The following is a 17756-nucleotide window of genomic DNA, read 5'->3' on the forward strand; positions in this document are numbered from 1 at the left end:
GACTAATCACCTTTAAACCTTCTAGCCACGCCCTAGCAACCACTTTTGGACCCTAGAAACTGTCCCATAGACTTCCATTTAAAAGACTGTCATTGACTTTACATGGGACCAAACTTTGTGAGCTCATAACTCTGCATCAGACTGTCATACAGACTAATGACTGAACTCATTTAACTCTACCAAACTGCCAATAACTACCAAGACTACCAAACTGCCAATAACTGATGAGCTTTTAACTTTCTAGCCACACCCTAATTGCCAGATACTGCACCCTAGCAACAACTGTCCCGTAGACTTCCATTGCAAAAGACTGTCATTGACTTAACATTAGATCAAACTTTGCGACCTCATAGCTTTCCATCAGACTTTCATACTTATGGGTGAGCTTTATCTATCTATCTATCTATCTATCTATCTATCTATCTATCTATCTATCTATCTATCTATCTATCTATCTATCTATCTATCTATCTATCTATCTATCTATCTATCTATCTATCTATCTATCTATCTATCTATCTATCTATCTATCTATCTATCTATCTATCTATCTATCTATCTATCTATCTATCTATCTATCTATCTATCTATCTATCTATCTATCTATCTATCTATCTATCTATCTATCTATCTATCTATCTATCTATCTATCTATCTATCTATCTATCTATCTATCTATCTATCTATCTATCTATCTATCTATCTATCTATCTATCTATCTATCTATCTATCTATCTATCTATCTATCTATCTATCTATCTATCTATCTATCTATCTATCTATCTATCTATCTATCTATCTATCTATCTATCTATCTATCTATCTATCTATCTATCTATCTATCTATCTATCTATCTATCTATCTATCTATCTATCTATCTATCTATCTATCTATCTATCTATCTATCTATCTATCTATCTATCTATCTATCTATCTATCTATCTATCTATCTATCTATCTATCTATCTATCTATCTATCTATCTATCTATCTATCTATCTATCTATCTATCTATCTATCTATCTATCTATCTATCTATCTATCTATCTATCTATCTATCTATCTATCTATCTATCTATCTATCTTTCTGTCTGTCTGTCTGTCTGTCTGTCTGTCTGTCTGTCTGTCTGTCTGTCTGTCTGTCTGTCTGTCTGTCTGTCTGTCTGTTTACCATTCATATTTTTTTAAAACTGTTTAAACTAAACAAACTATTTCCAACAGACTTTTTCAAGCCAGCCTAAAGTTTGTCTCGACGAACTTTAATAATCTATTTATTTTTGTTGTTGTTGTTGTTGTTGTTGTTTGTTCAATTTTCAAATGGCCAAATTCTGACTGAAGAAAGTTGAAAGTGCTCCTCAGTTTGTTATTTGCATCATAAATGACACAATAGGCTACAGTTTTTAATTTAAAACTTTAGCAGATTAAATTTTCCTCTAATATATGTAATAAATTTATATTTAAAAAAAAAAATTCTACATATTTCTTCATTCTAAATTTTAAGAAATATTTTTAGTAGGCTTACATTAAAAAATTAGGTTATGATGACCATCGGACTAGCTAATCCAGCTAGAAATAGTGTTTAAATGTCACTAAATGCACTATTTAAACCTCATAATTTAATACAAAATGAAGTGAATAACTGCAAAGAGGGGCAAGGCAGTGGCACAGTAGGTAGTGCTGTCGCCTCACAGCAAGAAGGTCGCTGGGTCAGTTGGCGTTTCTGTGTGGAGTTTGCATGTTCTCCCTGCCTTCGCATGGGTTTCCTCCGGGTTCTCCGGTTTCCCCCACAGTCCAAAGACATGCGGTACAGGTGAATTGGGTAGGCTAAATTGTCCATAGTGTATGAGTGTGTGTGTGAATGTGTGTGTGGATGTTTCCACAGAGATGGGTTGCGGCTGGGAGGGCATCCGCTGCGTGAAAACTTGCTGGATAAGTTGGCGGTTCATTCTGCTGTGGCGACCCCGGATTAATAAAGGGACTAAGCTGACAAGAAAATGAATGAATGAGTGAACTGCAAAGAGGTCAACCTTTCACCAGACTGACTACGGGCTTGTGTGTGTATATACAGCTGTATTCAGAATTATTAGCCCCCCTTTGATTTTAAATATTTACCAAATAATAATTGCCAGAGCAAGGTATTTTTCACAGTATGTCTGATGATATTTTTTCTTCTGATAATATTTTTTCTTATCATTTGTTTTATTTTGGCTAGAATAAAAGCCATTTTACGGTCAAAATTTTTAGCCCCTTAAAGCTATATATTTTTTTAGTTATCTACAGAACAAACCATCGTTATACAATAACTTGCCTAATTAATCCAGTTAAGCCTTTAAATGTCACTTTAAGCTGAATACTAGTATTTTGAAAAGTGTCAAATTATGATTTTCATCATGGCAAATATAAAAGAAATGAGTTATTAAAACTATTATGTTTAGAAATAAACTTCTCTCCATTAAACACAAATTAGGGAAACATATTTAAAGGAATTCAAATTTAAAAGGAGGGCTAATAATTCTTCAATTCTTCCCTGCAGGCACAGGACGGCAACATGACGACATATTAATGATGTACCCCAATGTCATGGAGACACTGGATTTTGTTTAGAAATGAAAATCGGGTTGCCGTCAGAACCCCTAACGTCAGGCCGACATCAATGTCCAACCTGAAATCAATCTAAAATCAACCAAATATCAACGTGTAATCATGTTACACATTGAAATTGTGTGGACGTTACCACTATGACATCTATCAGACCTTGGATTTTGGTCACAAAACAACACAACCTAAGATCAACCAAATATCAATGTACTTTGACGTCGTTATTGGACGTTAAAAAAATGTTGTCCTTAGCCATACACTGAATTTTGGTCACCAGACGTCATGACCGAGTATTAATGTCTTATGATGATGTGTGTTTGCTGGGTATACCTGACAAAAGTCTTGTCATTAATCTCAGTTGTAAGAGCAACAAATAATAACTTCTAGTTGATCATTTGGAAAAGTGGCAGAGGGTCGATTTTTAGTGGAACCAGCATGGACCCAAGTTTCTTAGAGAAATCAGTCAGGTTTGGTGGGGGGAAAATCATGGTTTGGGGTTTCATTCAATATTGGGGCGTGCGAGAGATCTGCAGTGTGGATGGCAACATCAACAGCCTGAGGTATCAAGACATTTGTGCTGCCCATTACATTACAAACCACAAGAGAGGGCAAATTCTCCAGCAGGATAGCGCTCCTCATTCTTCAGCCTCCACATCAAAGTTCCTGAAAGCAAAGAAGGTGAAGGTGCTCTAGGATTGGCCAGCCCAGTCATCAGACATGAACATTATTGAGCATGTCTGGGGTAAGATGAAGGAGGAGGCATTGAAGATGAATCCAAAGAATGTTGATGAACTCTGGGAGTCCTGCAAGAACACTTTCTTTGGCATTCCAGATGACTTTATTAATATGTGATTTGAGTCATTTCAGAGATGTATGGATGCAGTCCTCCAAGCTCATGATGGAGTCAGACACAATATTCATCCTGTTTCCACTGCAGCATGACTATATTCTATACTCGACATTATTTCTGTTTGGTGACAAGACTTCTGTCTAAGCAAAGTCAGACCTTACAGTACTAATGAAGTCATTAAAAATCAAGGCATGATCATATTTTATTTTAGGAAAATAAGCATAATCTAGAGGCCTTTGTCTTTCATATAAGCCACAAGTCAAGTTATTATTTGTTGTTCCTTAACGTGGATAGGCGACACAACTTTTGTTAGGGAGTGTATATTGTATATTATTATTATTTCCATGGACATGGAAACACTGTCTGCGCCGAGCACGCGGTATTCTTAAGAATACCTCTCACCCTGCTCACAGACTGTTCTCTCCTGCCTTCCGGCAGGCGCTTCAGACTCCCCCTGGACAAAAAAACAGCAGACTGAGTTACAGCTTTTTCCCTAGAGCTGTCTCCCTCTTGAACTCTGCCCCTCACAGACTATTTTGCCCCACCAATATATCCTCTAATAACTCTCCTCTAACTTAAACCCCTCACAATCACGGCACTGTTTAACATTTGCACATTTAAAATTTGCACATATTCATTCCACTACATTGCCCTGATTCACTTATTTGAACTGTACATATCCTCTGCACATGTACATTTGTAATTATGTACACACCCACTGTACATACATTTGTAATTATGTTTATCTATCTGCACACTTCTGGTTATTAATAGCACCTGTACATATATTCATCCATTGTAAATCTCTGTTCATAGCTAATACACCCTGTATATAATGTTGATAGTACATCCATCTGTGAATATCACCATAGTTTTTCTATAACTGCACTTTAAAACTTATACCTGTATCCTGCACTTGCTAATATTGCACTGCTGGTTAGACCTAAACTGCATTTCGTTGCCTTGTACTTGTACATGTGTAATGACAATAAAGATGAATCTAATCTAATCTAAATCTAATCTAATTTGTTTATTTATTTTCTGAACCACCTTTATGTATGGGATATCTCAGGAGGTCCGTGTAACAGGCTTTGGTCAGGGGCAGGCAGCGAGAATCAGAGTCCGAGGAAACAGGCTTTGGTCGAGGGCAGGCAGAAGACAGAGCAGAGTCGTGAAACGGGCTGAAGTGGTAAACGGGAGATCAGGCAGGATAGACACTCAGAAATGCTGGCCGGGGCTAAACAAGACTTCGCACTGAAGTGTGTGTGTGAGCTGCTTATATGTGGTACGTGGGTCATTAGTGGAATGGAGAACAGGTGTGCTGGGATCAGGTGGAATGGATGACGTAATGGTTAGAAGTCCGGAGATGGTGACCTCTGCTGGTCAGCGAGGGGAATGACTGGGACCGAGTCGGTGACAGAGCCCCCCCCCAACGAACGGCTCCTGAAGTGAGGCAATTCTCGACGCCGGGGTCTTCCACGGGGGCGAGGGGCCGGCATCTCCGGATGTTGTGAGTGGAACTCTTCCAGTAGTGTAGTGTCTAGGATGTCCTTACGGTTAATCCAAGATCTCTCCTCCGGACCGTACCCCTCCCAATCAACGAGATATTGGAGTTGTCCACCCCGGCGTCTGGATCTCAGGATCTCGTGGATCTGGTAGGCCTCCTCACCATCGATCATGAGAGGCGGGGGACCCTGTTCACCGGCTGCCACCTCCCTATCCGCCTCGGCTGGACCAGCAGCAGGCTTGAGCAGAGAGACATGGAAAGTGGGAGAAATACGGAAATGATTAGGGAGTGTCAGTCTGAACGAAACAGGAAATATTTGTCTTTCAATTTGGAACGGACCCACGTACCTGGGGCTGAGCTTCTTGCAGGGCAGTTTGAGGCGTAAGTCACGGGTGGAAAGCCAAACCCATTGTCCTGGGGAATACATGGGACCAGAACGTCGGTGTCGATCGGCTTGTTCCTTGAAACGCCGTACGGCGTGAGAGAGGTGAGTGTGAGCTGCGTTCCAGACCTCTTCGCAGTTTTTGAACCAGGTATCCACAGCGGGGAGTTCAGAGGTCTCGCCGGACCAGGGGAAGAGAGGAGGTTGGAAGCCCAGTACGCATTGAAATGGAGTTAGTCCAGTAGATGCCTTTCTTAGGGAATTTTGAGCATATTCGGCCCACATCAGAAATTTAGCCCATTCATTCTGGTTGGAGTGACAGTATGTGCGGAGGAATCTGCCGATTTCTTGGTTCAAGCGCTCTGTCTGCCCGTTGGATTGGGGATGATAGCCGGATGTTAGGCTAATATTGATCTGGAGATTTTTGAAGAATGCTGACCAGAGTCGTGATGTAAACTGGGGACCTCTATCCGACACAATGTCTTCGGGGAGACCATAGTACCGGAACACATACTCACAGAGTAACTCGGCTGTTTCCATGGCTATAGGCAGTTTGGGTATGGGAATGAGACGGCAGGATTTAGAAAATCGATCTATTACTGTGAGGATGGTGGTTTTGCCTTGAGATATGGGTAGATCGGTGACGAAATCGATGGCGAAGTGTGACCAGGGACGGTGTGGCACCTCCAGGGGTTGGAGTAATCCGGCTGGACGGTGACGGGAGTGTTTAGACATTTGGCAGGGTGAGCATTTGTTGATAAAGTTGATGACATCTTTGTTTATGGATGACCACCAATAGCGGGATTGAATCAATTGTACGGTGGCTGTGCTGCCTGGATGACCGGAACTGGGGTGGTCATGTACCTCGGAGATGAGCTTTTCTCGAAGTGACGGGGAAACAAAGATCTTGTCTTCAGGACAGGATTGTGGCGTGGGACTGGTTTCGGCGGCTTGAAGGATTTCATGTTCGATGTCCCACTGGATAGGAGCGACAATGAGAGGATCTTTGATTATGGGTTCATCACTGTATTCGGAGGTTTCATCGTCTGAAAGGCGGGAAAGAGCATCTGCTTTGATGTTTTTTGAGCCAGGGATATAGGTGACTTGGAAGTCGAATCTAGTAAAAAACAGAGCCCATCGAGCCTGTCTAGGGTTCAGACGTTTACAGGAGCGGATTTATTCCAGGTTTTTGTGATCGGTGATGACAGTGAAAGGATGTTTGGCGCCTTCAAGCCAGTGTCTCCATTCTTCTAGCGCGGCTTTCATGGCGAGGAGTTCTCGGTTTCCCACATCGTAGTTCCGTTCAGCGGAGTTGAGCTTGCGAGAATAGAAGGCACAGGGATGGAGCTTCTTCGTGACTAGGGATCTTTGAGACAGGATGGCTCCAATTCCAGTGTTGGATGCGTCAATTTCAACTATAAAGGGTTGCTTGGGATCAGGATGACGCAGAATGGGTGCACTGGAGAAGCGGGTTTTGAGCTGAGTAAACGCTCGAACAGCGTCTGGGTTCCATTTTAGGCGAGCGTTGTTAGCTTTTACCATGGCGGTAAGTGGAGCAGCGACTGAACTGAAGTTTCTTATGAAGCGCCTGTAGAAGTTAGCAAAGCCCAGGAATTGTTGCAGTTGTCTTATGGTTTCGGGTTGTGGCCATTGTGTTACGGAGTCGACCTTTTGCTGGTCCATGGCCACGCCCTCGGGACTGATGATGTAACCCAAGAACGAAATGCAGGTCTGATGGAATTCACACTTGGAGATCTTTGCATATAGCTGGTTCTGAATGAGGCGTTCGAGCACTGCCCTGACGTGCTGAGTATGCTCAGATAGTGAATTGGAGTAAACCAGGATGTCGTCAATATACACTATGACCCATTTGTTGAGCATGTCTCTAAATACCTCATTTACAAAAGCCTGGAACACGGAAGGACTGTTTGCTAGGCCGAAGGGCATAACGAGGTATTTATAGTGGCCGTCGATTGTAGAGAACCCGGTTTTCCACTCGTCTCCCTGTCGTATGCGGATGAGGTTATATGCACTACGGAGGTCCAACTTAGTGAAATACTGGGCGGATCGGAGTTGCTCAAGGGCGGCTGGAACCAATGGCAAGGGGTAGCGGTATTTGACTGTGATCTCATTTAAGCCTCGGTAATCAATGCATGGGCGTAAGCTGCCATCCTTCTTCTTGACGAAGAAAAAGCCTGCTGAAGCGGGTGAGGTAGATGGTCGTATAAAGCCCTTTTCTAGCTCCTCAGAGATGTAATTCTTCATCGCTTCAGTCTCAGGTTGAGAGAGGGGGAAAATGCGGCCACGAGGGGGCGTGGTGCCTGGTAGCAGTTCAATGGCACAATCATTTTCACGATGTGGAGGGAGCTTGGTAGCCTTCTGCTTATTAAATGCCTCAGTTAAATCATGATAAACATCAGGAACACGACAGAGTTCAGGGTCTTCGGTATTGGTAATTGTGTTGATCTGAACAGGGGAAACAGAATGCAGACATTGGGTAAAGCATTGATTGCTCCATTTTGTGATCTCACCAGTTCTCCAGGAAACTTGAGGGTCATGTAGTTGTAGCCATGGTAACCCAAGAATTACAGAGTGCTTAGGGGAGTCGATGGCAAGAAGGGAAATCTCCTCTTCATGGAGAGAGCCTGTTTGAAGAGAGATTGGTTGAGTCTGGAATTTTATGCGTCCCTCTCCCAAAGGGCGCCCGTCTACAGCAGTGATGGCTATGGAGGAATCACAGGAGGTTAAAGGAATGGAGTGAGTGGTGGCAAACGTGTAATCAATAAAGTTGCCAGCGGCTCCTGAATCGATCATGGCCATGGTCTCATTTTCATCTCCATTATTTCTCAGAATGACCGGCAAATTTATAACATTATTAGTGGTAGTGAACATAGTGGTTGCACTCACCGAGAGGGTTTTAGGCAGAGCCTTGTTGGGACATAAAACCTTCATATGACCTGGAAGTCCACAATAAATGCACAGGTGATTTCTTCTCCGTCGCTCTCGTTCCTCTGGATTCAGGCGGGTCCTACCCAATTGCATGGGTTCAGCGGAGATCTCAGGGGATACAGGACTGGAAGCAATTGAGCATAATGGACTGCGAGTGCGGAGAAGAGTGTCTAACCTTATGGAAAGTTCGATTAGTTGATCCAGTGTTTTTCCCTCGTCACGAAATGCCATCTCTTTTTGCAATTCTGGTCTTAAAGCCTTTCTGTAGAGCGTGGTAAGCGGATCATCAGCCCAGCCAGTTTGCGCTGCCAGGGTGCGGAGTTGCAGTGCGAACTCAGCTACGGAGCGATCTCCCTGTTGGATGCACAGTAGCTCCTTGCCAGCGTTACGACCACCCTCCGGATGATCAAACACAGTGCAGAAACATTTGAGAAAGTCATTAAACGAGGGAAATATCAGGGTACTGTCTGGCCAAACTGCAGTAGCCCAGTCTAGCGCTTTCCCAGTGAGCAGTGAGCACACAAAAGCAATTTTCCCATTATCGTCCTTAAACAGATGGGGCTGTTGGGCGATAAACAGTTTACATTGCAGTAGGAAGCCTTTACATTTTGCTGGGTTACCTGAGAACTTGTCAGGGAATGCCAATCGAGCTCCGGAAGTCATCGGGGGTTGTGTAACAACAAGTGGACTCGGAGAGTAGTTGGCGGTGGGTTGCGCAGTGGCAGCAGCTTGCAGGTTTTGTAGGGATTTCACCAGTTCGTCTGTTAACTGAGTTAGATGTGTTAGTTGTTGTTGGTGAGTAGACAATACCCGAGCTTGTGTTGTGACTTCGTGAGACAAAACCGGGATGGCTGCGGGATCCGTGTTGGGCGAAGTCTTCTGTAACAGGGAGACTGACACGGAGGGATCCATTTTGCAGTATTTATTAAGTCACACTTAAACATCAACAACTCGCACGGCTGTGCGGACATACAACATACACATCAAGGGAGACGTAGCAGATAACAGACACAGTGTGATTACCAGGCTTGGGTCAGAGGCAGGCAGCGTGATTCAGAGTCCGTGTAACAGGCTTTGGTCAGGGGCAGGCAGCGAGAATCAGAGTCCGAGGAAACAGGCTTTGGTCGAGGGCAGGCAGAAGACAGAGCAGAGTCGTGAAACGGGCTGAAGTGGTAAACGGGAGATCAGGCAGGATAGACACTCAGAAATGCTGGCCGGGGCTAAACAAGACTTCGCACTGAAGTGTGTGTGTGAGCTGCTTATATGTGGTACGTGGGTCATTAGTGGAATGGAGAACAGGTGTGCTGGGATCAGGTGGAATGGATGACGTAATGGTTAGAAGTCCGGAGATGGTGACCTCTGCTGGTCAGCGAGGGGAATGACTGGGACCGAGTCGGTGACATTAACAATGTTTAAATTATTTCAGTTAAAGAGGACTTAAGAAATACTTAAAAAAGAATTTAAATGTCATCAGGGCTAATAATGTTAGTATTTATATATATATATATATATATATATATATATATATATATATATATATATATATATATATATATATATATATATGTGTGTGTGGTTTATTTATAAAATAATTTCAAGAGGAGCATGTGCTAGCATGATTGAACACGGCTAGACCTGCACTAGCTAATACACGCATTGGTGGAAAGAGTACTAAAAAATCGTACTCAAGTAAAAGTACTATTACTTGCCTAAAATGTAGTGTGAGTAGAGTAAAAGTATCTGTTGTAAATATTACTCAAAGTATGAGTAAAACGTAGAGCTTTCAAAAGTACTCAAGAGTAGTAGTGAGTATTTCGCTGTTAAAAGTTGATGCATTTACAAGTAATTTGATCCTGTGTGTGTGTTGATTTTAGGTTGTGTTAGAAAGTAACCAAAATCCAACGTCGAGCCAATATTTTAAACCAAAATCATAGAGACGTCAAATACTGACATTTATTCATCTGGTATGGCAACCAAAATCCAACATCTGATAGACGTCAAAGTGGTGACGTCCACACAACGTCAAGCTGTAACATCATTAATGTTGATATTAGGTTGATTTTAGGTTAGACGTTGGACATTGACGTGTGCCTGACGTTTTAACAAATTAGTTACTTTACACTACTGAATACACAATCCACCAATCAGTCAATTTCTAACTTCTCAATTTCTAAATTCTTACCTGTCTCTTCATTTTGAAGAAGCCCCCTTCCATCCCTACTCCTCCTCCCTTTCTAGGGGCAGCATGGCAGTCCAGTGGTTAGCACTGTTGCCTTACAGCAAGAACATCACTGGTTCAAGTCCTTACCAAGCCAGCCGACATTTCTGTGTAGAGTTTACATGTTCTCCCTGTGCTCGCGTGGGTTTGCCCCAGGTTCCCCAGTTTCCTCCCACAGTTCAAACACATAGGTGAATTGAACCAACTAAATTGGCTCCAAAGACAAAGATTAGCCAGCAGAATTTCATATTTGTAACTTGCAGCATGGGAGTTCTCGAGATGTACCTTAGCTCAAACTCCCCTCTAACCCTTCAAATGGGAGGGACCCCTGGTCTCGAGAGTCTTCTGAGCTCAGGGCTCTGGACAGCATGCCAAACAAGCTTTAAAATCAATCATCAGCTAAGTGTGAACTCTTTCAATATTTTTCATCAATATCAATTAATTTCTTATCAGTAAATCATTAAATGTATTTTATTATTTCTTTGCGGGGTCTTTACATTTCTTGATTTTAATGAATAAAATAGGGAAATTCAATAATAACCAAGTAAAACAGTCCAATTCAAACTTTCTCTCATAAATGATGTGTTTGCTAGTTAACGGCAATGCTGTTCTTTTTATCATGATGATTTTCACAAACGCAAAAGTAGCATACAGATAATAAACATATTATAAAGGGTAAAACAAACTCCTAGCGCTTATTAGCATGCTTCAGGACCCTCCAAAACTGCTCATGCTATAACTTCAACTATAGATGCTCACACTGTTTTCATTCTACGATTTGGATTATTTCAGAAGGTACAGTAGTTTTGGTCTGACCTGTAGTTTGGTGATATGCTGGGATGGTGCATTGATGCCCAGCTCCTCCAGCGGGTATATTATCTGTCGTCTCGGACTCACAGGCACCATGAAGTTCAGCACGGCTGTCAGAGAGTGAGCGCTGACGTTCTGAGAACAAACAGGACAAATGAAGACGTGTTGATGAGCAAATAATGCCACATGAGAAGAGCTTTTATAAAACTCTCCAGCAGCGGTGTCTGATTTCTTGATATTACAAGACCTCGATGTATCGTCAGGAGTATCAGGTATTTATTTTGCATTGTCTCTATGTTTTTTGACCCTAGAAGTTGTTGTTTACTTGGATTTATGAATGACCATTGTATAAGCTAAAAACCTAATTGTTCTTTAAATTCTCCTTTAACAGAAGAAACAATTAAGCTGTACATCTACTATGGCCTGAGGGTAAGTGAACAGCAAATGTAAATTTTTAGGTCCACTATCTTTTTAGTCTTTAGAAAATAAAAGTCATTCAGTTGTTTTACTTCTTAACACTTTGTCGTACACTGTAAACCCTAATATGTTGTCTTTACTTAAACAATCAAGTAAAGTTCATTGAACAATACTTAAAATTTAGCACTTTGGTTTTGTAACCTAAAAATATGAGTTATTTTAACTTATATACAATGTGTCACCGACTCGGTCCCAGTCATTCCCCTCGCTGGCCAGCAGAGGTCACCATCCCCGGACTTTTAAGCATTACATCATCCATCTATACTGATTGTGCACACCTGAACTGAATCCCGTTAACGACCCACGCTCCCTATATAAGCCACACTCAAACACCAGTTCATTGTGAAGTCTTGTTTAGCCCCGGCCAGCATTACTGAGCGTTCTTTCCTGCCTGATCTTCTGTGTATAACCCCGGACTGTTTCTGACTCTGAGTTGTCTTCTGCCTGCCCACGACCCTTGCTTGTTACACGGACTCTGAACCACGCTGCCTGCCCTCGACCCAAGCCTGTCTTTAGGATTCTGAACCACGCCACCTGCCACTGAGCTATGCCTGGTAAATCACTCTGTGTCTGTCAGCCGCCAGCCCCACGACCATTATTGATTACTGTTGATGTGTTCGCACTTTAGTGCGTATTGGATGTTTGTGTTTGACTGCGTCTAATAAATACTGCAAAATGGATCCCTTCGTGTCAGTCTCCCCGTTACACAATGAAAATGCATAAACTTAATATTTCAAGTATTGTAAGCTGAAAATCACAATCCTTTGAAAAAAAAAATTGGTCATTTTTAATGTAGTCTTGACTGTAAAATTCTAATATGTGCAACCTTTTAGGGCAAGTTATTTTTTAAATTAGAAAGCAAGGCTTTATGTGTAATTATTAATTATTGGAATAAATGGCACTTATTTTCTTTTAAACATATTTTTTCATAGCATATAATTACACACACACAGAAGCACACAGTGAACTGAACAATTTACCAAACCGGCAAGTTAAATAAACCTAAATATGCAACTTTTGGGAGACTTCATTACTCAAATAAATTGAGGCAACGAGTTTACTCAATTAATTTTGTTCAGTCAAATTATCAGGGTTTTCAGTGTAACTCCAAACATCGTGACACCACAAAACGCAATAAAAGGTATCTTTTTCATTTCAAATGTGTTTCGGTCCTGACCATCTGTGACAGTGATGCATACATTTTTTTATTTTAGTTTCAATTTTCTACGTTAACAGTATAAACTACAATGACAATGATCACCTCAGGTACTGATTATGGGCTTTATTTAGTGTTAAATTCTACCAATGTGAGTTTGAATACCATGATATGTGACATTTATTACCATACTACTGAAAGCAGCAGGAGATAGCTTACCTCATCTTTAAAATTACTAATTAAAAATTACTAAAACAACTAATAAACGGTTTAGTGAAAAGTGAAAGTCAGAACTGTGCAAGTTTGTGCAAGGTTACTTTGAGGCTGGGTTTAGAGTTGGGGTAGGTGTGGACATTCATAAAGCACAATATTGGACTCAACCACCAGGCCGCAGACCGGTACCGGTCCGTGGATCAATTGGTACCGGGCTCAACAGGAAATCGTTAATTATTTCCTTTTTATTTATTATGTGGGTCTGAACTGTCATGTTCACCTGCAAACAACCACCACATGTCGCTGGTAAACATTCACACACAAACATTTACACTCATTGAACTACATATCTGCCATGTTATGGACTACAACACCCAGTCATGCCACACACACACAACCGGTTCCAGATCCACGCTGATTGCACTCTCACAGCTGAAGCCACTCACACAATGATTATTTGGACAATTTAAACCCCTCTTTTCCACACACGTTGCCGAGTCTTGTTAGCTGTATCAGTGACATTACAACGTGTTTTCCTTTGTCTGCCTTTGCCGTGTTTTGATCCTTGCGTTGTTTATTTATTTAATTCTGTTTGCTGCCTGCCTCTGACCATCTGCCTGTTGTTTTGACTTCGACTCTGGATTGCCCTCAAACACCTGTTTGCCTGTATTGACCACTGCTTGCCTGACAATTCTAATAAACCTGCACGTGGATCCAAACTTCTGTTGTTGGTGTCTCTCCCCTGCGTTACATGAAAACTCTTAACTTTTAGATTTATTTAAAAATAAATCTTTTATTTTGAAAAGTCTTTTATTTTGAAAAATGACCATATTCTCTCGCTTGAATCTTGGTCACTTTTGGTGGATGAAGGAAGTAATAAAGACCGGAATTGTGTGCCAAACGCAGCACCTGTCTGAAGATATAATTAGTGTAATGCTGGAAATTTCTATTTTAGAAGCTGTTTATATTTCTGCGACGTCACGGTAAAACAACAGCTTAAACAACTGTGGCATTGATCACCTCAGGTACTGATTATGTGCTTAAATCAGTGTAAATGTTGCCAATGTGAGTCTGAAAAAACAGTGCCTTTTTTTTCCTACAGTGCCTCACCCTAAATTGATTTAAGAAAACAGTACAAAAATACACACACACACACATATATATATATATATATATATATATATATATATATATATATATATATATATATATATATATATATATTAGGGATGTAACGGTATTGTAAATACCCGCATACTGCAATAGCAATTTTTTTTAATATTACCGTAGTTGCATGACTCGATAAAACTATAGGTCTTCTGAGAAAATTTGCTCAGGCGAATGAAGCGAACGGGAGGTAGCGGAAACTACAATTCCCATCAGCCCAGCCGTGGCCATCATCCTTTGCGGTCTGTTGTCGCTACAGATCCAGTAATGCGGAAATGGAGTGTGCTGCTAGAAGCGGGGAAGAAAAAGAGCTGGAAATGATCGAACCTAAAGTGGGTTTTAAATCGGATGTGTGGAAGCATTTCGGTTTCTCTGATGGTGTTGTTGTTGTCGCGTGCGTACTGAATATCGGTGTTGTCGCGCGCCTACTGAAGGGCGGGACGGAGGGTGTGTCGCGTCGCGGGGGCACTTTTGATCATTTTGGAAGGGCACTTTCTATCCAAGACTAAAAAGAGCATGTGGACTGCACAGGTTGAGCCCTATGTGTGCAAGTGCCTACAAGTTGGGGAATACGACTAATAATCAGTCATGGGGACTGCAGAAACACAGCACACTGTTCAGATTGATGCGGACATTGACTTGTACCGCAAAGAGAGCTCTATCTCACTCATGGTTTGTCCTCTCAAGTGGGGGAAAGACAATGTACAACGTTACTCACTGCTGTCAACCTGGGCATTTCTCTGTCCCAGAAACTTCAGTCCCAAATGAGAGGGTTTTTTTCTGTTGCAGGGGACATTGTAAATGCCCAGAGATACCAGCTTTTGCCAGATTATAGTTATATGATAATTTTCCTTAAATTAATTCCTTAGATTAACCCATCGCTATCTAATTGAGTGAGTGAGTGAGTTATTAAATGTTGAATGTGATGAGTTTTCAACAATACAAAATTTAAACTTTATTTTTTTACATGGTTTAATAATGTTTTGTTATTAAAATTGAAGTTCCTGTTTCAAAGCTTTCAGATAGATGGCTAATTTGTATGTCATTGACACTTTTGGCACTTCTTTGTGGTATTTTCATTAGTTTTGTTTTTCCTGTAAATGATTCAATAAATACCGTACCGTGCCATTCACACCGAGGTATTACCGTACCGTGAAATTCTGATACAGTTACATCCCTAATATATATATATATATATATATATATATATATATATATATATATATATTTTTTTTTTGTAATTTTGTTGTGTGCTCACCTTATGGCAGTGATGGGGTGGATGGAGGAGGTAATAAAGACTTGAGTGCCAAAAGTAGAACCTCTCTGAAGTGTACATGGTGTAATGCTGAAAATGTCTATTTTAGAAGCTGTTTATATTTCTGCGACGTTGCGGTAAAACAACAGGATAAACTACTATGGCTATTATCACCTCAGGTACTGATAATGTGCTTTATTCTGTGTAAATCCTACTTTTTTCTCCTACAGTCCAGACAATTAAATTGATTTAAGAAAACAGCACAAAAATACTGAATTTTTGTGGTAATTTCTGTTGCCAGCTCACCTTATAACAGTCATGGGGTGGAGGGAGGAGATAATAAAGACAGGACTTGTGTGCCAAACGCAGCACCTCTCTGAAGATATACTTGGTGTAATGCTGGAAAACAGGGCTGAGGAGAAAATGGCACAGTCGACCGTGTTCCTCTCGCTGGTTGTGGCTGAAGTACATGAACCGCTCAATGTCAAAATTCGCTCGGATGAACTCAATGTCCTGTGAAAGAATGTAGAACACAACTCTTAAGGTTTTTGAGGGGAAAACTTAATCGTTTTAACAAATTGAAGTGAATTGAACATAAACAATTATGTTTACTTAACTGATTTGTGTTGGGTCAACATGAAGGAATTGTGTGGTATCAAACATTTTTTACAGTATATAATTCCCACCACTCAAACATTGTTTGCTGTTAGCTCAAATTACTTATTTAAAATGAGCTTAAACAACCAACAGAGGCTCATTCTGAAAACGTAGCCCTATATACATTTCTGGACATTGCGAATTATGTAGCCAGAGCTACGTATGGCTGCATTTCGTCTTTAAAACGAACGCTACGGGGTGGTATGACGCCATTCCTTTTCACCCTAACAGCTGACTGCTTGCCTCCGTATGGACGGCTTTCCTGCTGTAAACAGTTTGTCCGGTAGCTGGTTGATAAGTCAGTCAGTCATTCAGTCATTCATTCAGTCATTTAGTCAGTCAGTCAGTCAGTCAATCAGTCAGTCGACAGCAGCCTCTGGTGGATTTATGGAGAACAGCAGGCATGAATGGCACTAGTGAATGAAATTTGAGATCTGAAAAAAAGCATACAAAGTGGCCACTAGTAGATTCTCGAAAACAAAAACTGCAAAAAAGAAAAAAAAAACATACCTCCTGGGAAGTATTTTGCTCTCTTCAGAAATGTATTTAAGGCTATGTTTTCAGAATGAGCCTGGGTTGCAAACAACACAATTCTTGCGTTTTTTGGGGGAAACAAGTGTTTTATGTTCAATCCTCTTGAATTTAATTTGACTTAATTCCTTGACGTTGTCCCAACACAAATGGATTGTGACTGTGGTACCTTGCATTTTTACAGTGCACACCTAAAGCTTTTTTTGCATTTCAGGCAATTTTATCAAGTTTCTGGCCTCAAACTTCTCCTGTGTGAAGCCCTAGTATGGAGGTTTTTTCCTAACAAAATAAAAAAAAAATTCAAAAGCCTAAAAAGATCAAATAATAAAACAAACTTTCAAAACAATTTTTTTGACTGCCATCATTTAGCGTACAATGTAAAAATATCTGTAAATTTACAGTTGTACCTATTTTGTGATTCATGTTTTTTTTTTTTTTTTGCTGCTGCAAAAACCTGCTAATAAGCTGCCAGTACATTTCTGTTATTTTACAAACTTAGTTCTCTATATACACCTGTCCAACTGCTCGTTAACGCATATTTATAATCAGCCAATCACATGAGAGCAACTCAATACATTTAGGCATGTAGACTTGGTCAAGACGATCTGCTGTAGATCAAACCGAGCATCAGAATGGAGAAAAAAGGGGATTTAAGTGACTTTGATTGTAGCATTGTTCTTGGTGCCAGACGGGCTGGTCTAAGTATTTCAGAAGCTGCTGATCTACTGGGATTTTCACGCACAACCATCTCTAGAATTTACAGAGAATGGTCTGAAAATGAGGAAATATCCAGTGAGCGGCAGTTCTGTGGGCGCAAATGCTTTGTTGATGCCAGAGGTCAGAGGAGAATGGCCAGACTGGTATCAGCTGATAGAAAGGCAACAGTAACTCAAATAACCACTCATTACAACCGAGGTCTACAGAAGAGCATCTCTGAACGCACAACATGTCCAACCTTGAGGCGGATGATTTACAGCAGCAGCAGA

At 41.0% G+C, this 17756-nt stretch overlaps 1 protein-coding gene and 1 long non-coding RNA gene across 12 annotated transcripts in view; one reads left to right on the forward strand and one right to left on the reverse strand.

The window, feature by feature from the left end:
* cfap61 (cilia and flagella associated protein 61) overlaps nucleotides 1-17756 on the reverse strand; it is a 111818-nt gene that overhangs the window by 63923 nt on the left and 30139 nt on the right. For all 11 annotated transcript variants that reach the window (XM_087298703.1, XM_087298698.1, XM_087298705.1 and 8 more), the window contains 2 exons: nucleotides 15889-16095; nucleotides 11321-11449 (listed from right to left, as the gene is read on the reverse strand). In XM_087298703.1, the coding sequence (XP_087154829.1) occupies nucleotides 11321-11449; nucleotides 15889-16095 (336 nt within the window). The remainder of the gene's footprint in view (nucleotides 1-11320; nucleotides 11450-15888; nucleotides 16096-17756) is intronic.
* On the forward strand, nucleotides 10729-12471 carry LOC147839493 (uncharacterized). Its single transcript, XR_015519197.1, has 2 exons — nucleotides 10729-11586; nucleotides 11706-12471. It is a non-coding gene; the product is annotated as an uncharacterized LOC147839493 (long non-coding RNA).

Source organism: Danio rerio, chromosome 20 (genome assembly GCF_052040795.2).
Source record: "Danio rerio strain M-AB ecotype USA chromosome 20, GRCz13ab, whole genome shotgun sequence".
NCBI classification, from domain to species: domain Eukaryota; kingdom Metazoa; phylum Chordata; class Actinopteri; order Cypriniformes; family Danionidae; genus Danio; species Danio rerio.